The sequence below is a fragment of the Oncorhynchus mykiss genome, chromosome 16 (assembly GCF_057628025.1).
Source record: "Oncorhynchus mykiss isolate SJ-2025 chromosome 16, ASM5762802v1, whole genome shotgun sequence".
In the NCBI taxonomy this organism is placed as follows: domain Eukaryota; kingdom Metazoa; phylum Chordata; class Actinopteri; order Salmoniformes; family Salmonidae; genus Oncorhynchus; species Oncorhynchus mykiss.
The window spans coordinates 15,908,452-15,935,302 of NC_143037.1; the positions used below are offsets into that span (position 1 = coordinate 15,908,452).

General features: G+C 43.7%; 1 protein-coding gene across 3 annotated transcripts in view; it reads right to left on the bottom strand.

Annotated features, from left to right (window-relative positions):
- slc39a11 (solute carrier family 39, member 11) overlaps window positions 1-26,851 on the bottom strand; it is a 144,030-nt gene that overhangs the window by 105,593 nt on the left and 11,586 nt on the right. For all 3 annotated transcript variants that reach the window (XM_021564907.3, XM_021564906.3, XM_036946293.2), the window contains exon 4: window positions 12,064-12,222. In XM_021564907.3, coding sequence (XP_021420582.3) covers window positions 12,064-12,222 — 159 coding nt within the window. The remainder of the gene's footprint in view (window positions 1-12,063; window positions 12,223-26,851) is intronic.

Consider the following 26,851-nt stretch of genomic DNA (forward strand, 5'->3'; position numbering starts at 1 on the left):
GATTATGGTTCTAGCTAGCTACATGTCTTAACAAAAAAAAGACTCCAGTGTGCAAGTAACCATTTCAGGTGCGTTTGTAAATTCAGTCTGGCCATCTACTCCGATATGAGAGCACTCTCGTCTGAGTGTGCAAGAGCACAGAATAATTGATGAATTTACGAACGCTCAACACTCGTTGAAAATGGCCGGTGTCAGTAAAAGTCAGCAGAAAAAGCATAATTCAATTGTTACCAACAGCACAGTTAGTCACCAAAGCTCTGGATAACATGAACAGCCTAACCAGCTCTGCTAGGGCAAGTAAAATGGTCTAAGTTTGGGTGGGGGCTAAAGCTTAAAAGGGTGTGAACGATGCTGAATAGGTGTAGACACAGAATGCCTCTCGTGTAGGTACCAAAACATTTAAAGGCCCTTTTCTCAAAAGTGAGGTTACAAGTTCATCAACTTTCAAAGCAGAATTACTTTCCCATTGTTCCCCAAATGCATTTTGTAGCTCTGGGTCTCTGCTTTTATCAAATGTAAAAAACACAATTTCAAATTTTGCTACATAAGACCGAATCAAGGCGATCGGTCACATTTTACCTGCTGCGCAAATGTCTCTCCTCTCACTCTCCTCTGGTATCATCCATAATCCATTTTGGTATAAATCATAACTAACTCACTCAAAACAGGAACATTTTACATTTGGCTAGAAATTCAAAAGGAAATTATTTAAACCGAGATAAATTTCCTCCTGTGTTCCACCTACAGCTGAAGTCGGAAGTTTACATACACTTACGTTGGAGACATTAAACACTCGTTTTTCAACCACTCCACAAATTTATTGTTAACAAACTATAGTTTTGGCAAGTCGGTTAGGACATCTACTTTGTGCATGACACAAGTCATTTTTCCAACAATTGTTTACAGACAGACAGTGGTCCAGAAGTTTACATACACTAAGTTGACTGTGCCTTTAAACAGCTTGAAAAATTCCAGACAATGATGTAATGGCTTTAGAAGCTTCTGATAGGCTAATTGACATAATTTGAGTCAATTGGAGGTGTACCTGTGGATGTATTTCAAGGCCTACCTTCAAACTAGTGCCTCTTTGCTTGACATCATGGGAAAATCAAAATAAATCAGCCAAGACCTCGAAAAAAATTGTAGACCTCCACAAGTCTGGTTCACCCTTGGGAGCAATTTTCAAATGCCTGAAGGTACCACGTTCATCTGTACAAACAATAGCATGCAAATATAAACAACATAGGACCACGCAGCCATCATACCGCTCAAGAAGGAGACGCGTTCTGTCTCCTAGAGATGAACTTACTTTGGTGCGAAAAGTGAAAATCAATCCCAGAACAACAGCAAAGGACCTGGAGATGCTGGAGGAAACAGGTATAAACATATCTATATCCACAGCAAAACGAGTCCTATATCGACATAACCTGAAAGGCCGCTAAGCAAGGAAGAAGCCAATGCTCCAAAACCGCCATAAAAAAGCCAGACTACAATTTGCAACTGCACATGGGGACAAAGATCATACTTTTTGGAAAAATGTCCTCTGGTCTGATGAAACAAAAATAGAACTGTTTGGCCATAATGATCATTGTTATGTTTTGAGGAAAAGGGGGAGGCTTGCAAGCCGAAGAACACCATCCCAACCGTGATGCACGGGGGTGGCAGCATCATGTTGTGGGGGTGCTTTGCTGCAGGAGAGACTGGTGCACTTCACAAAATAGATGGCATCATGAGGTAAGAAAATTGTGGAAATATTAAAGCAACCTCTCAAGACATCAGTCAGAAAGTTAAAGCTTGGTCGCAAATGGGTCTTCCAAATGGACAATGACCCCAAGCATACTTCCAAAGTTGTGGCAAAATTGCTTAAGGACAAAAAAGGCAAAAAAGGCCAACAAACCTGACTCAGTTACACCAGCTCTGTCAGGAGGAATGGGCCAAAATTCACACAACTTATTGTGGGAAGCTTGTGGAAGGCTACCCGAAACGTTTGACCCAAGTTAAACAATTTAAAGGCAATGCTACCAAATACTAATTGAGTGTATGTAAACTTCTGACCCACTGGGAATGTGATGAAAGGAATAAAAGCTGAAATAAATCATTTTCTCTACTATTATTCTGACATTTCACATTTTTAAAATAAAGAGGTGATCTAACTGACCTAAGACAGATTTTTTACTAGGATTATATGTCAGAAATTGTGAAAAACTGAGTTTAAATGTATACTAATACATTAAGTGTGTATGTAAACTTCAACACTATATATCCCCCCACTAGAATCCCATACTTTAATGAAGACGGCTTCTCTGTCCTGGAAGGGGAAATCAATCATGTCCAGGCCCAAGGACATGTACTAGTCTGTGGCAAACTAAATTCCAGAACTGGACAAGAACCTGACACCCTCAGCACAGATGGGAACAAACACACCTACTATACATGGAGGTGACAGCATTCCCTCCCCCATATGCCCCCCTTGGCACAACTACGACAACATAAACAAAAACGGGTCACAACTCCTGCAGCTCTGTCGCAAGGTAGGCTTCAATGTTAGGCTTCGAGGGGTCTCTAACATTAGGTACACCTATAGATTATCTCTTGGCAGTAGTACTGTAGACTACTTTATCAATGACCTCAAAAAAGCTGCACTTTCCTTGAATTATTTGTGGGTCTGTGTAATCGTGTGTGTCTCATATGGTCATCAGGAGATTAGGAAGTGAATCTGTTTCCACATTTTGTGGGCAGTGTGCACATAGCTGGTCTTCTCTTGAGAGCCAGGTCTGCCTAAGGCTGCCTTTCTCAATAGTAAGGCTATGGTCACTGAATCTGTACATAGTCAAAGCTTTCCTTAATTTTGGGTCAGTCACAGTGGTCAGGTATTCTGCCGCTGTGTACTCTCTGTTTAGGGCCATATAGCATCATAGTTTGCTCAGTTTTTCTGAAATGTATTTTCAATGTGTCAAGCAATTATCTTTTTATTTTCTCATGATTTAGTTGGGTCTAATTGTGTTGCTGTCCTGGGGTTCTTTTCTGGATTTTGATCAATAGCGGATACCAGCCTAATTCTGCTCTGCATGCATTATTTGTTGTTTTACGTTGTACATGGAGAATAAGTATGTAACATTTTGTGTTCCTTTTGATGGCATAGAAGGCCCTTCTTGCCTTGTCTCTCAGATCGTTCACAACTTTGTGGAAGTTAACTGGGGCGCTGTTTAGGTTGAGGTCTGTGTAGTTTTTGTGTGCTCTAGGGCAACAGTGTCTAGAGGGAATTTGTATGTGTGGTCCTGGCAACTGGACCTTTTCAAATCAAATCCAATTTTATTTGTCACATACACATGGTTAGCAGATGTTAATGCGAGTGTAGCGGAATGCTTGTGCATCTAGTTCCGACAACGAGTAATCTAACCTAACAATTTCACAACAACTACCTTATACACACAAGTGTAAAGGGATGAAGAATATGTAAATAACGGCATAGGCAAGATGCAGTAGATGGTATCGAGTACAGTATATACCCTACATTACTAATTTCATATGTGTATGTAAACATTATATTAAGTGGCATTGTTTAAAGTGTCTAGTGATACATTTTTTACATACATTTTTCCAATATTAAAGTGGCTGGAGTTGAGTCAGTATGTTGGCCGCAGCCACTCAATGTTAGTGGTGGCTGTTTAACACTCCGATGGCCTTGAGATAGAAGCTGTTTTTCAGTCTCTCGGTCCCTGCTTTGATGCACCTGTACGGACCCTGCCTTCTGGATGATAGCTGGGTGAACAGGCAGTGGCTCGGGTGGTTGTTGTCCTTGATCTTTATGGCCTTCCTGTGACATCGGGTGGTGTAGGTGACCTGGAGGGCAGGTAGTTTGCCCCGGGTGATGCGTTGTGCAGACCTCACTACCCTCACTACCCTTATGGTTGTGGGTGGAGCAGTTTCCGTACCAGGCGGTGATACAGCCTGACAGGATGCTCTCGATTGTGCATCTGTAAAAGTTAGTGAGTGCTTTTGGTGACAAGCCAAATTTCTTCAGCCTCCTGAGGTTGAAGAGGAGCTGTTGAGCCTTCTTCACCACGCTGTCTGTGTGGGTGGACAAATTCAGGTTTGTCCGTGATGTGTATGCCGAGGAACTTAAAACTTACTACCCTCTCCACTACTGTTCCGTCGATGTGGATAGGGGGCTGCTCCCTCTGCTGTTTCCTGAAGTCCACGGTCATCCTCTTTGTTTTGTTGACATTGAGAGTGAGGTTATTTTCCTGACACCACACTCCGAGGGCCCTCACCTCCTCCCTGTAGGCCGTCTCGTCGTTGTTGGTAATCAAGCCTACCACTGTAGTGTTGTCTGCAAACTTGATGATTGAGTCGGAGGCGTGCATGGCCACGCAGTCGTGGGTGAACAGGGAATACAGGAGAGGGCTCAGAACGCACCCTTGGCCCCAGTGTTGAGGATCAGTGGGGTGGAGATGTTGTTATCTACCCTCACCACCTGGGGGCGGCCCATCAGGAAGTCCAGTACCCAGTCGCACAGGGCGGGGTCGAGACCCAGGGTCTCTAGTTTGGAGGGTACTATGGTGTTAAATGCTGAGCTGTAGTCGATGAACAGCATTCTCACATAGGTATTCCTCTTATCCAGATGGGTTAGGGCAGTGTGGTTGCGATTGCGTCGTCTGTGGACCTATTGGGGCGGTAAGGAAATTGGAGTGGATCTAGGGTGTCAGGTAGGGTGGAGGTGATATGGTCCTTAACTAGTCTCTCAAAGCACTTCATTAAGACGGAAGTGAGTGATACGGAGAAGTAGTCATTTACCTGAGTTACCTTAGCTTTCTTGGGAACGGTAACAATGGTGGCCTCATATGTGTTGCGGGAAGTTAGAATAACAATGATCCAGGGTTTTACCAGACCTGGTAGCACAATCGATATTCTGATAGAATTTAGGGAGTCTTGTTTTCAGATTAGCCTTGTTAAAATCCCCAGCTACAATGAATGCAGCCTCAGGATATGTGCTTTCCAGTTTACAGGGCCAGTTCAGGGCCGTCAATGTGTCTGCTTGGGGGGGAATATATGTGGCTGTGATTATAATCGAAGAGAATCCTCTTGGTAGATAATGCGCTTGACATTTGATTGTGAGGAATTCTAAGTCAGGTGAACAGAAGGACTTGAGTTCCTGTATGTTGTTATGATCACACCATGTCTCGTTAATCATAAGGCATACCCCCCCCCCCCCCGCCCCTCTTCTTACCAGAAAGATGCTTGTTTTTGTCGCCGCGATGCGTGAAGAAACCAGCTGGCTTTACCGACTCCGATAGCGTGTCTCGAGTGAGCCATGTTTCCGTGAAACAAAGAACGTTACAGTCTCTGATGTCCCTCTGGAATGCTACACTTGCTCAGATTTCATCAACCTTGTTGTCAAGAGACTGGACATTAGCGAGTAGTATGCTCGGGAGTGGTGTGCGATGTGCCCGTCTTCAGAGCCTGCCCCTTTTACGGCGTCTTTGTTTTGGTTCGCCGGCAGGGATCCGATCCATTGTCCTGGGTGGTGGGCAAAACACAGGATCCGCTTCAGGAAAGTCGTATTCCTGATCGTAATGATGGTGAGTTGACGTTGCTCTTATATCCAGTAGTTCCTCCCGACTGTATGTAATAAAACCTAAGATTACCTGGGGTACCAATGTAAGAAATAACACGTAAAAAAAACAAAATACTGCATACTTTCCTAGGAACACGAAGCGAGGCGGCCATCTCTGTTGGCGCCTGAAGTATTTTTTGGAACACCATTATTTTTGTCTTACTGAGATTTACTGTCAGGGTCCAGGTCTGACAGAATCTGTGCAGAACATCTAGGTGCTGCTGTAGGCCCTCCTTGGTTGGGGACAGAATCACCAGATCATCAGCCAACAGACATTTGACTTCAGATTCTAGTAGGGTGAGGCTGGGTGCTGCAGACTGTTCTAGTGCCCTCACCAATATCTACCTACACACACACACAAAAGTTTGGGGTCACATACAAATGTCCTTGTTTTTTTAAAGAAATGCACATTTTTTACATTAAAAGAACATCAAATTGATCAGAAATACAATGTCGATGACTATTGTAGCTGGAAACGGCAGATTTTTTATGAAATATCTACATAGGCATACAGAGGCCCATTATCAGCAACCATCACTCCTGTGTTCCAATGACACACTGTGCTAGCTAATTCAAGTTTATCATTTTAGAAGGCTAATTGATCATTAGAAAACCCTTTTGCAATTATGTTTGCCACAGCTGAAAACTGTTGATCTGATTAAAGAAGCAATATCTGGAGCATCAGCATTTGTGGGTTCGATTGCAGGCTCAAAATGGCCAGAAACAAAGACCTTTCTTCTTAAACTCGTCAGTCTATTCTTGTTCTGAGAAATTAAGGCTATTACATGTGAGAAATTGCCATACAATGCTGTGTACAGCTCCCTTTACGGAACAGAGCAAACTGTCTCTAACCAGAATAGAAAGAGGAGTGGGAGGCCCCAGTGAACAACTGAGCAAGAGGACAAGTACATGAGTGTCTAGTTTGAGAAACAGTCCTCAACCGGCAATCGAACCCACAAATGCTGATGCTCCAGATACTCAACTAGTCTAAAGGCCAGTTTTATTGATCTTTAATCAGATCAACATTTTTCAGCTGTGCTAACATAATTGCAAAAGGGTTTCTAATGATCAATTAGCCTTTTAAAATTATAAACTTGGATTAGCTGACACAACGTGCCATTGGAACACAGGAGTGATTGTTGCTGATAATGGGCCTCTGTACACATGTAGATATTCATAAAAAAGCTGCCTTTCCAGATACAATAGTCATTTACAACATTAACAATGTCTACAATGATTTCTGATTGATCAATTTTAAGTTGTTTTAAATGGACAGAAAAATATGCTTTTCTTTTAAAAACGAGGACATTTCCAAGTGACCCTAAACCTTTGAACGGTGGTGTATCTTGAAGAGGGTGGGACTTAAGCTGCATCCCTGTCTCAACCCACGACCCTGTGGAAAGAAATGTGTTGCTTGTGTGCATTGATTTTATAATGTTGTGAGCTTTTTTTTCCCCAACACCACTTGCCATGAATTTGTATAGCATGCCAAATTGATTCAAAAGCTTTTTTTAAATCAACAAAGCACAAGAAGACTTTGCTGTTGTTTGGTTTGTTTGTTTGTCAAATAGGGTGTGCTAATTTGATATTTGCTCAGTGCATTGTTTTCACTGAGGAAATGTAGGAGTCTGCTGTTAATTCTCCCTCTCCCCCCCTCTCCCTGTTCCCCATAAAGTGTCTGCAATTCTCATCCATGGCTGCACAAACAGAATTAAACACCATGCCTTTTGGCCACAGTATGAAAAAGCTGCTGAGACAGATAGGCAAGCAGACCTGCCATCACCCCTACTGTCGTTCCAAGTGACCCGGCTCTTTGATGGAGTCAGATGGGAGAGCTCATTAAGTCCTTTAGGAGTGGACAGGGAAGCAATCACTGCCTGCTGTGTTAAAACAGGCTGATTAATTCAGGTCACAGTTTAGTAATGAGGTCAGTTTTACCATTTCATGAAATTAATAAAGCCTATCTAGCCTCCACAAACAAACCTGTTGAAATATCCCTATTATGTTACAGGCTATCCAAGCAACACCACATCTCAGGGTATCCCCATCACAATAATTAGCACTATAGTCAACCTACTCCTCTCACAAATCACATTCTCTCTTGTTAGGATTGTCTTCTGAAAACGGCCAATTCTTACTGAGGGTTCTGTAACCACGGTAACCCGCTGTGTCCCTCTCTGAGGTTGTGGCTGGAACCGGGCCCACCCGTAGCTCTGCTGAGGGCCTGCCTCCTCACCAGGAGTCCTGCAGAGCTGAGAGCCTTGGTATTTCAGAACATAAGGCTGTTTGTTATAGACCTAATGGCCACACCTGCCACTGTATGACATTATACTAGGGCCCACAAGAGTGATGTATACATTTCATTTTTAATATGACAACTAAGCTAACAAAGCAAGTTATGCGTTTTTCATTCAGATGTTACTTATTCATCTTTATCTTTAGGTTCCGTGGTTGCCAACCTTGGGGTATTTACTCCTGCCAATTTAATATTTAATTGTTTTTGTGTGTACACATTTTACTTCAAACTTAATGTAGCTTATCAAGTTTAGATTGTAAATATCCTGAAATCCTATCCCGAAAATGCTAACCTGGACAATTAAACCAACTTCATCAACCCGCTTCAATATCCCAGAGCCACTCACGGATATTCTTAGGAAGTTTTCAAAAGATGCGGACACCCATTACTTTGTCGTTGCCAGAGGATGCCAGAAGACGCCGGAAAGGGATGCGAGCAGGTCGTAACTCCCGGGATATTCAAACTATTGTTGGAAATAAACTCTCCTCTGAGTGCCCATGAACTTTAAACAATGCACTCCAGCAAAACTTAATTCACATCCAGACCACCACCCACAAGAACCCAGGACAATTCACCAAGCTAAAAGTAATCCGTCGTGAAAGACATTTTATTCTAACCAGACTGCTCATCTTAAAAAAGAAAACCCAAAACAATGGCACAGACAAACAGGTGTCTGAATGAAAAAAGGACCCTCTCTAAAAATCAATATTCCTGACTGTGTTCAAAACAACAAAGTTGGAATAGCAAATTAAATTAAAACAACCGGATGACTCAGGTCAGCCAATCACTAACCCCCGTGGACACAACCCTATCAGCCTTCCTACCTATCCCGCAGCCTCTCCCGGAACTCAAACCCAGGGAGGTGTATGATAAGCCGCGTGTGGTAAAAATCAACAAAGCCCCCAGCCCTGACGGCGTGCCACAGCGGATCCTACAAGAATTCGTATGCAACGTCTGTGACATCCTCAATTCTTCACTCCAGCTAGGTGAATTACCCTCCCAGTGGAAAGAAGCCACAGTCCTGCCCATCCCCAAGACCCACCCTCCGTTGGTCAACTAGCTACGGCCAATATCCCAGACATCACAACCACCAAAATTGCTGAGAACGTCACTGCCACCTGGATGAAAGAAGACATAACACCCAACATAGACCACAACATAGACCACAACATAGACCATAGACAGTTTGGAAGCCGACCAGAAAGATCATCTTCCCACGCACTCGTTACCCTCCTGGACTGTTTATACAAGCAATCAGACACCCCATCACCACCCTCATCACCACTGACTTTTCCAAAGGCATTTGACAATTTATTTATTTTTTAAAATCGACCACACCATAACCATTGAATGCCTAATCCAACTGGGTGTCAGACCTGCCTTCAAAGCAGCCAACAACAGGTACGCTACCAAGACAGTCTCTCAGACTGCCAGGCAGTGTGGATCAAGGAACGTCCCTGTCATCTTCCTTGCGGTCATAGACAGTGTAGCCCGGGATGTTGACAATAGGTGGCAATATGTTGACGATCTAAATCTGGTCCACACGTGTACAACAGGAAACATCAGCACACCGCAGCAGGCCCTGAAAAACTTTGACACGTGGGTTCATGTAAGCAGAATGTTACTGAATCCTGCCTCTCCGGATCGAGGGCCAGAATCTCAAAGTGTGTGATAGTGAATATTTTAGGGGTAATTGTACAGGAGGACTTGCAATGGGGCGAGCAGGTTGTTACTATGGTAACCAATAGCAACATAAAACTTCTCCTTCACTGCCTTAAAAAAGGTTTGATTTGTCACAGGAAGACCGGATGAGCATTTACACAGGCAACATACGCCCCACCCTGGAGAATCCCGCTCCAGCATGGCACAGCTCACTGACCCAGGCCCAGTCTGATGACCTGAAGCATATTCAAAAGAGAGCATGCCGCACCATCCTAGGAGAATAATCCAGTTATATTGAGGCACTTCAGACCCTGTCCCTACCCTGGCTTCATGAAAGACCAGACACAACTCTGCATCGACTTCGCTGTCAGCCTCCTAACATCTAAATTCAGAGACTGGCTACCCCCCTGACTCGAACCAAAGCGACAGGCAAGAACATCGCAGCCAAAACAAACTGACCATAACAAAGTGTAGAACTGAACAGTACATGAAGTCAACAATCCCACATTTCTGCTCATTGATTAATGAGACACCAAGACTACAGGACATGATCGATGTACATTTTTTCTTTACTCTTAATTTTGTTGCTCTTATCCATTAATAGGTTGTATGCTCATGGATTACAGTTTGTATTGACTGCTATGAGTGTAACAAATGTAAAAAAACAGTTGGTTAAGATCTCAATTTTCCTTTCAAATAAATGAGCAGATAATGTGTTGCAAGAGAAAGGAGAAGCTTTCAGTGGTCTCTAGGTGTAGTCATGGGTATTCATCAAACGCTGGGGTAGAAATATTCTGAAAGTCAACACTGACGGTGATCAACAGGGTACTATCGTAAATACGGGCAACAATGACTTGGCCTAAACATTCTGACCATTCATTTTCAGAAGAGACAGGCACCCGAGAGACGGCAAACATGGAAGATGTAATCTGTTTGAGGGGCTGAACATGTTGGCATTGTTACACTCAGCCCTTGCTGTGGATGGGAACTAATGTTATCTCCCATGATGCAACACTCCCATTGTGAGGGGCAAAATCCTGTGACCCGATTTGTAACTTGTGCACAGCTGTGGTTGCCAGGGATACCACTAGACATGGGGTAATTAGTGTGCTTATTACACAGGTGTGATAAGAAGCTAACATCATAGAAACTCCAGTCAACCCAGCTACCTGGCTGGATAGCTTAATCAAGTCTAGAAGGATGTTCTTTTAGAGAGGAGAGGTGTGCAGAGGTGAGCAGATGTGCAATGCACAAAATAGCCTGAGAATAAGATGCAGGCCTAGCTATTGTTTGACCAGGTGAAGTTAAGTCAGTAGCATCTCCCTGACAAAGAGCTTGCCTTCAGATACTGAGATACTGTGCCTGGTCCTATGACACTTAATCCTGCAACAGCTTGCTCCACCGTCACCCAACCTCCTGACGTTTGTTTCCCCTTATCCTAGAGACGCTGCTGGCATGCAAAAGACCGGGACTAGGGAAACTGTAGCTTTGATAGGGGAGAGAAAGCGAGAGAGATAGATGCAGAGAGTTCCAGGAACAGGGCAGCGCTTATCACCAGGTTGAAGGGGTTCAGCAAGGGGTTGACAGACTCGGGCGATGCTGCTGCTAGGCTAGCACTGCCTTCTCTAGTGTTCTGCTCTTCCCTCTCTCATTCAGGGCCCAGTGTTTGCTTAGGAGCCAGTAAAAGTGACACCAGCAGCTGTCTAAACAACACGGTCCGACCACCAATTGGGGCACCCTGGCCCCCCGCCAAGACCCCACATCTCCCCCTCCCCATTTCTACGCTGCTCTGTCCTCCCACTGTCCACACTGGGGAAACTAGAGGAGATGAGGAGGAGCAGGAGGAGAAGGTAGAGGAGGTCGAGAAAAAGGAGGAGCAGCAGGAGGGGGAGGAAGAAGATGAGGAGGAAGGGGGGAAAGGAGAAGATGGTGAGGACCACTGTAATGATTTGTGATTATGTCTAATCACTGTGGAAGAATGTCAGGTGTTAGGATGTAGTTTAACAAATGGCATACTTTCAGTTTAGCTTACTTCAATTGACCACCAACGGCATCCTACTTAGATTTTTGATAAATTGATCAGTGGTACTCCCACTGAGCTAGTGCAGAACGGAAACCACTGTATTTATCAGTATCAAGTAACCTAATTTCCCATCTAAATGGGAGCATCCACTGCCATGTAAAAAAAAATAGGTTGTTGTGACTTGGTGAAGCAGAAAACCTGTAATTGCCTGAGTGATTACACTTAAATTGGCTTCAAACCACTCTCTCACGGCACTACTGTCTGGAAAGACCAGGCCCTCCATCCCTTATCCTGTACTGCCTATACCACATTTCCAACAGGTAGGCCTATATTACCTGTGGTTTATGCACAATTTAAACAGTGTATTGAGGCCAATTTTTTAGGCTATTGTGTTTGACATGGCATGTCAGAGTGCTATGTATGTGTGAAGAAATATCCTCTCTGGGAGGCTGCAGCAGGACTCACCAGAGCAGGCATCATGAGGTCAGCCAGGTACACGAAGGCCGCTCCCAGGGCGAAGCCCACCGCCACGGGGACAAAAGCAAACGAGCCGTACTTCCCCGAATCCTCCGCCATGTCTATGGCCGGAGCCAGCAACGACCAATAGGACGCCGCCAACATCACCTGAGGGAGTAGCAAAAAGGAAGTCACAGTTAGTGGGAATTATTATCTGCTGTGTTCAGTGAGTCAGCCTTCAACTCCGAGTGGGGACGTTCAGTTGGCGTCAAAACACCCCAGTGTTCACCAAAACAGAAAGACGATAGAAAAAGTCCTTGGGGGATCTCACTCTTTTGGAACAGGGATGTTGTGGAATGATAAAGGTGACCGCATTCCCTCAGAAACATTTGGAATGAGGGCATGAATTGAATGCAGTAACACAAATAACGAAAGGGGACAGAGGGCAAAAAATAAACAACGCCTTCAAAATTGAAAAAAGGCCTGAAGAAATCTTGCTAAAGAGATAAGACTCTCCAAGTCTGCAACTGTGACTCAGTGGACAGTTTCCTTTGAGGTGTGAATTTTGAGTGGACAGTAACTGGAAGGGAAGCACAATTCTCCTAGACTTCGTCACTGGCGATGTCTCAGTTTACCCATGGAAGATTTGATTTCACACACACCCAGCCCACCCACCCAATAGTCGTCTGGAATACGTCACACACACACACACACACACACACCTCTATATGCCTTGGCACTTTCCACAGTACACAGGGGTGGATGATTGAATAATGCATACACGTCTGGGGTTTCGGCCCTCGCTCCTCCTGAGCCATCGGGGAGTGTGAGTGTGTGCACCGTACTGTTCAGTTCAAAGGGAACCTCCACAAAAGCCGCCAGCCTCAGAGCATCCAACACACTACTTCCCAATAGCTTGATCAAAGACTCATTAATTCAACCTTCACTAGGGCACAGCAGTGGAATAATGAGAAGCAAAGCCCACGGAGAGGAGTGTGTGTTGAGTTTCGGTCTCACCGATGGCCTTATCCCAGCTCCTCTGGGAACAGAAATAATAGCATTGGATAGCACCCATGGCAAAAACAGGATTGGTCATCAGCCGACTCGCTTCAGGCAACGGATTAAGACCTAATTCGGAGTCATCGATACAACTTGTTTGTTCATAGTGCCACCGGTACCGGCAGTGGGCTCAAATAATGTCCCTATTTAAAGACTGTTCGCAGGCAAGGACATTGCAGTGGTCCTATAAAAACACACATCCCATCATGCACTTATCTGCCTAATGAGGTGAGGCTTATAGGTTGATTAGAGGTTTGTGATCATGTTAATTACCCTCAAACTGGAACAATGATGATTTATATACTAAAACACACGACACAACTGCACTAGTGAGAAAAGGCAAAGCAATCCCTTGTGTGGAGCTCACTAATGTACTGACTGCACATGTACAATATGGTGAAGGCTGACAAACAACCATGGTATGATTCATATCATCTGACTTCATGCACCCCACTAGCTGCTACCAAAATAACTCTTAACACTTAGTATTGTCATTCCATGCGCATTGCCCTTCGTACGCATTTAGACAGTGAAGCTACCATTTTACATGGGTACTCCAGCATTTTTGAATTTGAGATCAAATGTTTCATATGAAGCAACAGTTTAGAATGTCACTTTTTATTTTAGGGTATTTCATACACTTATTTTTAACCGTTTAGAAATGTACTTTAAATATCTAGTCCCCCTCATTTTGGGGCGGCAGGTAGCCTAGTGGTTAGAGCGTTGGGCCAGTAATCGAAAGGTTGCTGGATCGAATCCCAGAGGTGACAAGGTAAAAATCTGTCGTTCTGCTCCATTGTTCCCCAGTAGGCAGTCATTGTAAATAAGAATTTGTTCTTAACTGACTTGCCTAGTTACATAAAAAGTATTAAAAAGTATTAAAAACATTTGATCATGTCACAAGTATTTGGACAAAATTCATGTTGTCAAAAGTTTAGTATTTGATCCCATATTCCTAACACCCAATGACTAGCTAGTGACTCTACACACTAGCTGGATGCATTTGCGGAGGGGGATACTTTAAGATAGTCTTTGAAGAGGTAGTGTTTCAGATGCATTCGGAAGATGGGCAGGGACTCTGCTATTCTAGCTTCAGGGGGAAGCTGGTTCCACCATTTGGGTGGCAGGACTGAGAAGAGCTTGAACTGGACTGAGTGGGAGGTTCAAGAGACCAGAAGGTGGCAGAACGGAGTGCTCGGGTTGGGGTGTAGGGATTGAGCAAAGCCTGAAGGTAGGGAGGGGCAGTTCCTCTTGCTGTTCCGTAGTTAATCACCATGGTCTTGTAGTGGATGTGAGCTTCGACTGGAAGTCAGTGTGCGGAGGAACGTGGTGACATGCGAGAACTTGGGAAGGTTGGACACCAGGCGGGCTGCAAAGTTCTGGATAAGTTGCAGTGGTTTGATGGCACAAGCAGGGAGCCCAGCCAAAAGGGAGTTGCAGTAGTCTAGACAGGAGATGAGGACGTGCGCCACTTCCTGTGTGAGGTAGAGTCGTACTCTATGGATGTTATAGAGCATGAACCTCACTACTTTGATGTTGCAGAGAACGAGTGTGTTGTCCAGGGTCACGCCAAGATACTTTGCACTCTGGGAGGGCGACACTGTTGAGTTGTCAAACTTGATGAAGAGGTTTTAGAGCGGGCAGGCCATCCCCGGGATGAAGAGCATCTCTGTCTTGTCGATGTTGAGCTTGAGGTGGTGGGTCGACATCCAAACAGATATCTCAACTAACAAAAGTGACCACATCTCTCACAAAATCTGATCAAAAATTCAATTACGGATAATTATAAGGGAGCAGGAGAATTAAAAAAATTGGCTACAATAATTACAGGGACTTTTCAAGCACCAAATTGAGGATTTTCAAGCTAGGCTATTCCAGTACTCGAAATTCAAGTTGAAGTAGGCTACTTCAAGCCCCTTGTATTGTTTAAAACTGCAGGACTAACATGGAAAACAAAATGTATGTTATTTCATTACCAGATCATGTTGTGATTATGCCCACTAGGCTATGTATGCTGAAAAAAAATATAAACACAACATACAAAGATTTAGTTACAGTTCATATAAGGAAATCAGTCAAGTTAAATACATTAATTAGGCCCTAATATATGGATTTCGCATAGAGTTGATCAGGCTGCTGATTGTGGCCTCTGGAATGTTGTCCCACTCCTCTTCAATGGCTGTGCGAAGTTGCTGGATATTGGCGGGAACTGAAACACTGTCGTACACGTAGATCCAGAGCATCTCAAACATGCTTAATGGGTGATGTGTGGCGAGTATGCAGGCCATGGAAGAACTGGGACAGTTTCAGCTTCTAGGAATTCTGTACAGATCCGTACAACATGCGGCCGCAATATCATGCTGAAACGAAACGGCGGCTGATAAATGGCACGACAATGGGCCTCAGGATCTCGTCCCGGTATCTCTGTGCATACAAATTGCCATCGATAAAATGCAATTGCGTCCGTAGCTTATGCCAGCCCATACCATAACCCCACCACCACGGGGTACTCTGTTCACAACGTTGACATCAAATCAAGTTGTATTAGCCCCATGCGCCGAATACAACCTAACATTTAAGTGTATATTTACAAGCCCCTAACCAACAATGAGTTTTAAAAAATATGAATAAGAAATAAAAGTAACAAGTAGTTAAAGAGCAGCAGTAAAATAACAATAGCGAGACTATATACAGGGGGTGACGGTCCAGAGTCAATGTGCAGTTAGTCGAGGTAGAGTTATTAAAGTGACTATGCATAGATAAAGACAGAGTATCTGTTGGGAAAATTATGATTAAATGACTGGACAAATCATTTTAAATAGAACTGTAACGAAGTAAACTTATACTCTGTTTTATTATATCTGATTAACAATATGAGTTCATAAGAAGGGATTGTGTGACACGGACAAGGAGTAATTAAAGTTAATGAACACCATTCCAACCAGGCAGAAACTAATGGGTTGTGGATTAAGTAAGCAGATAAGGTAGTTAACCTATGGTTGAACCGACGAAACTGAACTCTGGGGTTTTTAGATAAGGAAGTGAGTGCATTCCTAGGTTCTCTGTTAATTAGAACTGTCAGCTAAGTGGTGATCGATAATGTTGGGGGGTCAAAAGTTAATTCAGTTATGTTGTGTGACCTGTGTGTGTGTTAGTAAGTAAGAATGAACAATTAACCTCACTTTGTCCCGGTCGAGAGGAGGGGATTCTGTTAAGCAATGAAATGACGTCATGTTATTGTATATAAACTGTTGCTCGTGGTAAAGTGGCAGCGCGCTGCGGGAACAAAATCTGTTACCTATTATTGAAATGGCTGGTCTCCGTCTATTTTGTGCAAACAAGAATCTTACAAATTCTCATTAAATAGATTAAGGGTTTTCAATTAATTAAAACACATTGGCATAATTAAATTACAGTAACCGTATCAGCAGCGTAAAAGGGGTGGGGGGCCATGCCATTTAGTCTGGGTAGCCATTTAATTAGATGTTCAGGAGTTTTATGGCTTGGGGTAGAGGCTGTTCAGAAGTCTCTTGGACCTAGACTTGGCACGCCAGTACCACTTGCCGTGTGGTAGCAGAGAGAACAGTCAATTGACAATTTTTAGGGCCTTCCTCTGACACCGCCTGGTATAGAGGTCCTATATGGCAGGAAGCTTGGTCCGGTGATGTACTGGGCAGGACGCACTACCCTCTGTAATGCCTTGCGGTTGGAGGCCGAGCAGTTGCCATACCAGGCAGTGATGCAATCAGTCAGGATGCTCTCAATGCTGCAGCTGTCGAACCTTTTGAGGATCTGAGGACCCATGCCAAATAATTTCAGTCTCCTGAGGGGGAATAGGTTTTGTAGTGTCCTCTTCACAACCTTCTTGGTGTGCTTGGACCATGTTAGTTTGCTGGTGATGTGGACACCAAGGAACTTGAAGCTCTCCACCAGCTCCACTACAGCCCCGTCGATGAGAATGGGGGCGTGTTCGGTCCTCCTTTTCCACAATCATCTCCTTTGTCTTGATCACATTGAGGGAGAGGTTGTTGTCCTGGCACCACACGGCCAGGTCTCTGACCTCCTCTCTATAGGCTGTTGGTGATCAGGCCTACAACTGTTGTGTCATCAGCAAACTTGATGATGGTGTTGGAGTCGAGCCAGGCCGTGCAGTCATGAGTGAACAGGGAGTACAGGAAGGGACTGAGCACGCACCCCTGAAGGGTCCCTGTGTTGAGGATCAGCGTGGTGGAAGTGTTGTTACCTACCCTTAATGCCTGGGGGCAGCCCATCAGGAAGTCCATGATTCAGTTGCAGAGGGAGGTGTTTCCTCCCAGGGTCCTTAGCTTATTGATGAGCTTTGAGGACACTATGGTGTTGAACGCTGAGCTGTAGTTAATGAATAGCATTCTCACATAGGGGTTCCTTTTGTCCAGGTAGGAAAGGGCAGTGTGGAGTGCAATGAAGATTGCATTATCTGTAGATCTGTAAGGGCGGTAGGCAAATTGGAGTGGGTCTATGGTTTCTGGGATAATAGTGTTGATGTGAACCATGACCAACCTTTTAAAGCATTTCATGGGTACAGTCGTGAGTGCTACAGGTTAGTAGTCATTTAGGCAGGTTACCTTAGTGTTCTTGGGCACAGGCACTATGGTGGTCTGCTTAAAACATGTTGGTATTACAGACTCGGACAAGGAGAGAGGTTGAAAATGTCAGTGCAGACACTTGCTAGTTGGTCAGCGCATGCTCGCAGTACACGTCCTCATAATCCGTCTGGCCCTGCGGCCTTGTGAATGTTGACCTGTTTAAAAGGTCTTACTCACATCAGCTGTGGAGAGCGTGATTACATAGCCGCCAGAACAGCTGGTGCTCTCATGCATGTTCCAGTGTTATTTGCCCCAAAGTGAGCATAGAAGTAGTTAAACTCATCTGGTAGGCTCGTATCACTGGGCAGCTCTTGGCTGTGATTCCCTTTGTAGTCTAATGGTTTGCAAGCTCTGCCTCATCTGACAAGCGTCAGAGCCGGTGCAGTATGACTCAATCTTAGTCCTGTATTGACACTTTGCTTGTTTGATGGTTCGTCGGAGGGAATAGTGGGATTTCTTAAAAGCTTCTGGGTTAGAGTCCTGCTCCTTGAAAGTGGCAGCTCTAGCCTTTAGCTCAGTGCGGACGTTGCCTGTAATCCATGGCTTCTGGTTATGGTATGTACAGTGCCTTGCGAAAGTATTCGGCCCCCTTGAACTTTGTGACCTTTTGCCACATTTCAGGCTTCAAACATAAAGATATAAAACTGTATTTTTTTGTGAAGAATCAACAACAAGTGGGACACAATCATGAAGTGGAACGACATTTATTGGATATTTCAAACTTTAACAATTCAAAAACTGAAAAATTGGGCATGCAAAATTATTCAGCCCCTTTACTTTCAGTGCAGCAAACTCTCTCCAGAAGTTCAGTGAGGATCTCTGAATGATCCAATGTTGACCTAAATGACTAATGACGATAAATACAATCCACCTGTGTGTAATCAAGTCTCCGTATAAATGCACCTGCACTGTGATAGTCTCAGAGGTCCGTTAAAAGCGCAGAGAGCATCATGAAGAACAAGGAACACACCAGGGAGGTCTGCGATACTGTTGTGAAGAAGTTTAAAGCCGGATTTGGATACAAAAAGATTTCCCAAGCTTTAAAGATTCCCAGGGAGCTCTGTTCAAGCGATAATATTGAAATGGAAGGAGTATCAGACCACTGCAAATCTACCAAGACCTGGCCGTCCCTCTAAACGTTCAGCTCATACAAGGAGAAGACTGATCAGAGATGCAGCCAAGAGGCCCATGATCACTATGGATGAACTGCAGAGATCTACAGCTGAGGTGGGAGACTCTGTCCATAGGACAACAATCCGTCATATATTGCACAAATCTGGCCTTTATGGAAGAGTGGCAAGAAGAAAACCATTTCTTAAAGATATCCATAAAAAGTGTCGTTTAAAGTTTGCCACAAGCCACCTGGGAGACACACCAAACATGTGGAAGAAGGTGCTCTGGTCAGATGAAACCAAAATTGAACTTTTTGGCAACAATGCAAAACGTTATGTTTGGCGTAAAAGCAACACAGCTCATCACCATGAACACACCATCCCCACTGTCAAACATGGTGGTGGCAGCATCATGGTTTGGGCCTGCTTTTCTTCAGCAGGGACAGGGAAGATGGTTAAAATTGATGGGAAGAAGGATGGAGCCAAATACAGGACCATTCTGGAAGAAAACCTGATGGAGTCTGCAAAAGACCTGAGACTGGGACGGAGATGTGTCTTCCAACAAGACAATGATCCAAAACATAAAGCAAAATATACAATGGAAGTGGTTCAAAAATAAACATATCCAGGTGTTAGAATGGCCAAGTCAAAGTCCAGACCTGAATCCAATCGAGAATCTGTGGAAAGAACTGAAAACTGCTGTTCACAAATGCTCTCCATCCAACCTCACTGAGCTCGAGCTGTTTTGCAAGGAGGAAAGGGAAAAAATGTCAGTCTCTCGATGTGCAAAACTGATAGAGACATACCCCAAGTGACTTACAGCTGTAAACGCAGCAAAAGGTGGCGCTACAAAGTATTAACTTAAGGGGGCTGAATAATTTTGCACGCCCAATTTTTCAGTTTTTGATTTGTTAAAAAAGTTTGAAATATCCAATAAATGTCGTTCCACTTCATGATTGTGTCCCACTTGTTGTTGATTCTTCACAAAAAAATACAGTTTTATATCTTTATGTTTGAAGCCTGAAATGTGTCAAAAGGTCGCAAAGTTCAAGGGGGCCGAATACTTTCGCAAGGCACTGTACGTACAGTCACTGTGGAGACGTCATCGATGCACTTATTGATGAAGCCAATTACTGACGTGGTGTACTCCTCAATGCCAAAGGAAGAATCCCAGAACATATTCCAGTCTGTGATAGCAAAACAGTCCTGTAGCTTAGCAACTGCTTCATCTGACCACTTTTTTATTGACCGAGTCACTGGTGCTTCCTGCTTTAATTTTTACATGTAAGCAGGAATCAGGAGGATAGAATTACGGTCAGAATTGCCAAATGGAGGACGAGGGAGAGCTTTGTACATGTCTCTGTGTGTGGAGTAAAGTTGGTCTAGAGTTTGTTCCCCTCTGGTTGCACATTTAACATGCTGGTAGAAATTTGGTAGAACTGATTTAAGTTTCCCTGCATTAAAATCCCCGGTCACTCAGAGTGCCGCCTCTGGGTGAGCGTTTTCCTGTTTGCTTATGGCAGAATACAGCTCATTGAGTGCAGTCTTAGTGTCAGCATCGGTCTGTGGTGGTATGTAGACAGCTTTGAAAAATACAGATGAAAACTCTCTAGGCAGAGTGTGGTCTAAAGCTTATCATGAGATACTCTACATCAGACGAGCAAAACCTTGAGACTTCCTTAGATATCGTGCACCAGCTGTCGTTATTGCAAAGTCCGCCCCCTCGTCTTACCAGACGCCACTTGTCTATCCTGCCGATACAGTGTATAACCAGCCAGCTGTATGTTGATAATGTCATCGTTCAGCCAACGACTCCATGAAGCATAAGATATTACAGTTTGATGTCCCGTTGGTAGTTTAATCTACCTCGTATGTCGTCAAATTTTATTTGCCAATGTTTGCACGTTAGCTAGAAGAACAGAAGGATCGGCTACGAATTCTCAGAAGGCCGCCTGACCTTCGTCCCTTTTTTCTCCGTAGTCTCTTAATGCAAATGACAGGGATTTGGGCCTGTTCCCAGGAAAGCAGTATGTCGTTCATGTTGGACTTGTCGGACTCGTTAAAAAAAAAAAGCTTCTTCCAATTCGTGGTGAGTAATCGCTGTTCTGATGTCCAGAAGTTATTTTCGTTCATAAGAGACGGTAGCAGCAACATTGTGTACAAAATAAGTTTCAAACAACGCAAAGTGTACCTTGTGGGCGAGCGGCTTGTTGATGTGCACATGACGCCATACACCTGGTCTGTGGTTGAGGCCGGTTGGACATACTGTTAAATTCTCTAAAACAACGTTGGAGGTGACTTATGGTAGAGAAATTAACATTCCATTTCCTGGCAACAGCTCTGGTGGACATTCCTGCAGTCAGCATGCCAATTTCACGCTCCCTCAACACATGAGACATCTGTGGCATTGGGTTGAGACAAAACTGCACATTTTAGAGAGGCATTTTATTGTCCCCAGCACAAGGTACACTTCTGTAATGATCATGCTGTTTAATCAGCTACTTGATATGCCACATCTGTCAGGTGGATGGATTATATTGACAAAGGAGAAATGCTCACGAACAGGGATGTAAACAGATTTGCACACAAAATCTGAGAAAGAAGCTTTTTGTGCATTTGGAAATTTCTGGGATCTTTTATTTCAGCTCATAAAACATGGGACCAACACTACATGTTGAGTTTATATTTTTGTTCAGTATAATTTGTTATTATTATATCCATAAATTCATAGGAATAGCGTTGGGTGTTGTGCAATAGTCTATCCTACACAATTGCGAACAGTAGAGTCTGTGTTCAACCCGAGGCACAAAAACATATGGAAAACAAGCTCATTACCTTGATGCATGGTCTGGTAAATCTAACGAGACCCTGCTGTAAATCAAGCAGATAAGATGATCAACATCAATTCGCAAGGGATATTAGATCCAACCACAGTCTTCACCAGCGTAACGAATGAGACACCAAACTATTCTCGATATTACTCACAAACACCTTTTTCCCAGCACTTGGGCTGTTGTTGTTGCATCGCATGCACTATCACCACAGCTGTTCGTCACTTGACTGTTATTCAGAAAATTCAGACGATGTGTGAAAATATCACCAAATGCACATTCAACAAGTATCAAGGTAAGGTGACTCTTTTGGTTAAAACCATTAGATTTCTGCAATCACATACATTTTGGGGGATTTGTGTGCCTATGAAAACTGTTTTCACCCCGTAACATAAGGAGACAAAATGTTACATAGTTACACTGCATTTCTGAGATCTCTATACAAAAAAACTGTCCGAGAGATAAATCCAGGATTCTTACAAGGTTCAATGTCTAATTGAACTAATTAATGCATAATATGTGGTAAAAAGGCAACTAACACAGGCATAAATGCAACAACAAAAGTAATGTTTTATGTCACACGATTTTTGACAAATCCGTTAAGACACCAACCATAAGAAAGGGTTAAACATATGTTTTCAATAAAATAGGGAATTTTCTTGAATATATCTAGACTCGGCAAAAAAGGAAACGTCCCTTTTTTAGGACCCTGTCTTTCAAAGAGAATTTGTAAAAATCCAAATAACTTCAGATCTTCATTGTAAAGGATTTAAACACTGTTTCCCATGCTTGTACAATGAACCATAAACAATTAATGAACATGCACCTGTGGAACGGTCGTTAAGACACTAACAGCTTACAGACGGTAGGCAATTAAGGTCACAGTTATGAAAAATTAGGACACTAAAGAGGCCTTTCTATTGACTCTGGAAAACACCAAAAGAAAGATACCCAGGCTCCCTGCTCATCTGCGTGAATGTGCCTTAGGCATGCTGCAAGCAGGCATGAGGACTGCAGATATGGCCAGGGCAATAAATTGCAATGTCCGTACTGTGAGATGCCTAAGACAGCGCTACAGGGAGACAGGACGGACAGCTGATGGTCCTCGCAATAGCAAACCACGTTTAACAACACCTGCACAGGAACGGTACATCCAAACATCAAACCTGCGGGACATGTACAGGATGGCAACAACTGCCCGAGTTACACCAGGAACGCACAATCCCTCCATCAGTGCTCAGACTGTCCGCAATAAGCTGAGAGAGACTGGATTGAGGGCTTGTAAGCCTGTTGTAAGGCAGGTCCTCGCCAGACATCACCGGCAACAACGTCGCCTATGGGCACAAACCCACCGTCTCTGGACAAGACCGGACTAGCAAAAAGTGCCCTTCACTGATGAATCGTGGTTTTGTCTCACATGGGGTGATGGTCGAATTTGCGTTTATCGTCAAAGGAAAGAGCATTACACCAAGGCCTGTACTCTGGAGCGGGATTGATTTGAAAGTGGAGTGTCCGTCGCGGTCTGTCACAGCATCATCGGACTGAGTTTGTTGTCATTGCAGGCAATCACAACGCTGTGCGTTACAGGGAAGACATTCTCCTCCCTCATGTGGTACCCTTCCTGCAGGCTCATCCTGACATGACCCTCCAGCATGACAATGCCACCAGCCATACTGCTCGTTCTGTGCGCTATTTCCTGCAAGACAGGAATGTCAGTGTTCTGCCATGGCCAGCGAAGAGCCCGGATCTCAATCCCATTGAGCACGTCTGGGACCTGTTGGATCGGAGGGTGAGGGCTAGGGCCATTCCCCCCAGAAATGTCTGGGAACTGGCAGGTGCCTTGGTGGAAGAGTGGGGTAACATCTCACAGCAAGAACTGGCAAATCTGGTACAGTAGATGAGAAGATGCATGCAGTGCTTAATGCAGCTGGTGGCAACACCAGATACTGACTGTTACTTTTGATTTTGATCCCCCCCTTTGTTCAGGGACACATTATTATATTTCTGTTAGTGACATGTCTGTGGAACTTGTTCAGGTTATGTCTCAGTTGTTGAATTTTGTTTTGTTCATACAAATTACACATGTTAAGTTTGCTGAAAATAAAACCCAGTTGACAGTGAGAGGACGTTTCTTCTTTTGCTGAGTTTGTGTTCCCCACTTATATCTTAATGCAATGATATTTTAAAAATGTGCATATTATTATCAATGACTTATCAACAGATGTAACAAGTTGTCCAGTATAGGAAATACTCACTGGTACACTAGTTTATAGAAAGACCCATAACAGTGTAGATTACTACACTGTAAGCTGTAAAAAGCCACAAAAAAAATGCACTTCTAGTGTAACCTAACTGAAACCATAGTTAAGTGTTTGTGGACACCGCCCCCCAAAAAATCAAAAGCGATCATGGTTTAAAAATTGCAGATCGAGTAAAACATACATATATAACAATTATTGGATTGGATTAGGAGGGCCAAACAACACAGTTCATTACAAAGGGGAAAGAATCTCAAACATAGCCAGCGATAGTATCTGGTCATAACAGGAAGAAAATATTCACTATCTACTGACTCATACTTCCAATAATGGGCTGAAAATAACCCAATGAGTATCAAATAAATAAGATGGCCTTGGTTACATGGCCACAGAGATGACAATAGTGTCTGCACAAAGAGACTAATTTCTGTCGTTTCAATTAACCCACTGTGGTATCGATTAACAACATTACTTCGGCCTCCCCTGAACTCAGCTGCCAATGAACTACCTCTGTGCTCCATCCAGAGAGCACCAACCCCAACCTGAACCCCAGCTAAAAAGGTGTGAGATTGGTTGGTCACACCTTATTTGAATGACAGTCTTACAGTCTTCATTGTTGTATCTAAACCACATGATCTTGAGTGAACTCAACTAGATGAACACTTGTGGACTGTCACACTCAACGCCAACGCTCTTTAACTACCCTAAAGACTTACTGTAATCAGACCTCTCCCTCGCTCTCATATAGAGGTAGTCTAATAAATTAGGTTATGACCTACAGCCCAAACTCTTAATTAATCTTATTAACGGGTGTGCAATGTGTTAAAACTTGAACAGGCTAGGGCTCTGAGCTATTGGCTGGGTTTGTCTGACATCTGCATATTTATCCAATTATTACGCTCGGGTTTTTTTCTCCAAAATGGAGCCACAAGGTTTAAAGTTAACTTCTGGGAGACAAAAAGCCTTGATTTGTTATTGATGACAGCCATTATTCCATCAACGGCTGGATGCGAGAGGCAAGCTTCAACAGGCAGCTCCGTCAGTCAGTCTGTCCGGGGGAGTGATTAGTTCTTCACAATATGGAGTTGTTTTTTTGTGTTACCCTGACTTCCTTCCTGCTGCATCAATTATTTAGATATCTAGTCTCGCTCTCAGGTTTTGGGGACTGAAAAAGTGAACACTGCGGCTTTTCGTTGACAACTACCATTATCAGCAACAGAGGCTCCACTGGCAATGGCAGAGTAACCTGTAATTATGACTTGCCCAGGCATTTTTCCTCACCCTGGGTGGAGGAAAGAGTGCACATCTACACAGTATATCTGGGGTCAATTATATAACTCAGATAAGGTTTTAGGGACTGAACAATGAACGCGCTCTTCCTCATTGCCTTTCATCAAAGGGGCTCCACTAACGATGATGACAAAGTCACCTGGTTGAACAAATAGATATTTTCGCAATTATTATTTCAATGTGATATTCTTCCTCACCCTGGGTGGAGGATAAATGGGGTCAATTATATGTATAAATCTGGGGTAAATTGCTCAGTCAGTTACACCACACAGCAAAGAGGTCATGGAGGTCTTGGCAAGAAATAGATGATTGGGTTGGAGTCACCTGTTGCTCAAGGACAGAAAGTAGTCTGAAGTGTGTAGCGGCATAAATCAGTCCCCTATTGGTAATATGGCTCTGGTCTTCCTGGGTCGGTCATCTCGGAGGAAAATTGGCAATTCCACCTGAGCGTTTAGCTGCTAATTACAGTGTCTTAGACTTGGTCTGGGGTCCGGAGACTAGGGAGACGTAGGCTGTAATAATTTCCCCCAAGAGATCTCGCGGCCTTATGGCTTACACAAAAAAAGCCATCTGAGAAATTGAGCTGCAACAGTGGAGTCCTCGAGATTTTGAAGCATGGGTGACCTTCCTGTACGATCCGGAGCCTAGCGTCATTTCTCTCTCAGCCTAAGGTCTCAACAAGCATCAGGTATCAAGGTGAGAATAATGGATTCTAGTTTCAGAGGTTTGATACACTGATACAGTGTTGCGATGTAGCTATGAAAATAGCCAGTGACAATGCCTATGATCAAACATATCACGAAGATATCACTCTCTTTGAACAAACACTTATTGTGTTGTATGACTGAGCTGCACATAGCTTGGTTGCCACGTTGATCGCACTTCAGAGGACATGATACAGTGCCGTGAAAAAGATCTCTACTTTTGCATATTTTGATACTAAATGTTATCAGATCTTCAACCAAACCTAATATTAGACAAAGGGAGCCTGAGTAAACAAATAACACAACAACTTTTTAAATTTATTTCAGAAACAAAGTTATGCAACACCCAATGCCCCTGTGTGAAAAAGTAATTGCCCCCTTACACTCAATAACTGGTTGTGCCACCATTAGCTGCAATGACTCCAACCAAACGCTTCCTGTAGTTGTTGATTAGTCTCTCATGTCGCTGTGGAGGAATTTTGGCCCACTCTTCCATGCAAAACTGCAGTAACTCCACAGCATTTGTGAGTTTTCAAGCATGAACTAATGGTTTCAAGTCCTGCCACATCATCATTGTGGTTAGGTCTGACTAGACCATTCCAAAACTTCAAATGGTGTTACTTTTTTAGCCATTTTCATGTAGACTTGAGTGTGTGTTTTGGATCGTTGTCTTGCTGCATGATGCATCTGTGCTTCAGCTCAGACAGATGGCCTGACATTGTCCTGTAGAATTGTCTGACACAGAGCAGAATTCATGGTTCCTATATACATATGGTTGCTGCAGGGACTTCAATTCAGTCACAAGAGCATTAGTGAGGTCGGGCAATGATGTTGGGCGATTAAGCCTGGCTCGCAGTCGGCGTTCCAATTCAATTCAATTCAATTAATTCCAAAGGTGTTCGATGGGGTTGAGGGCAG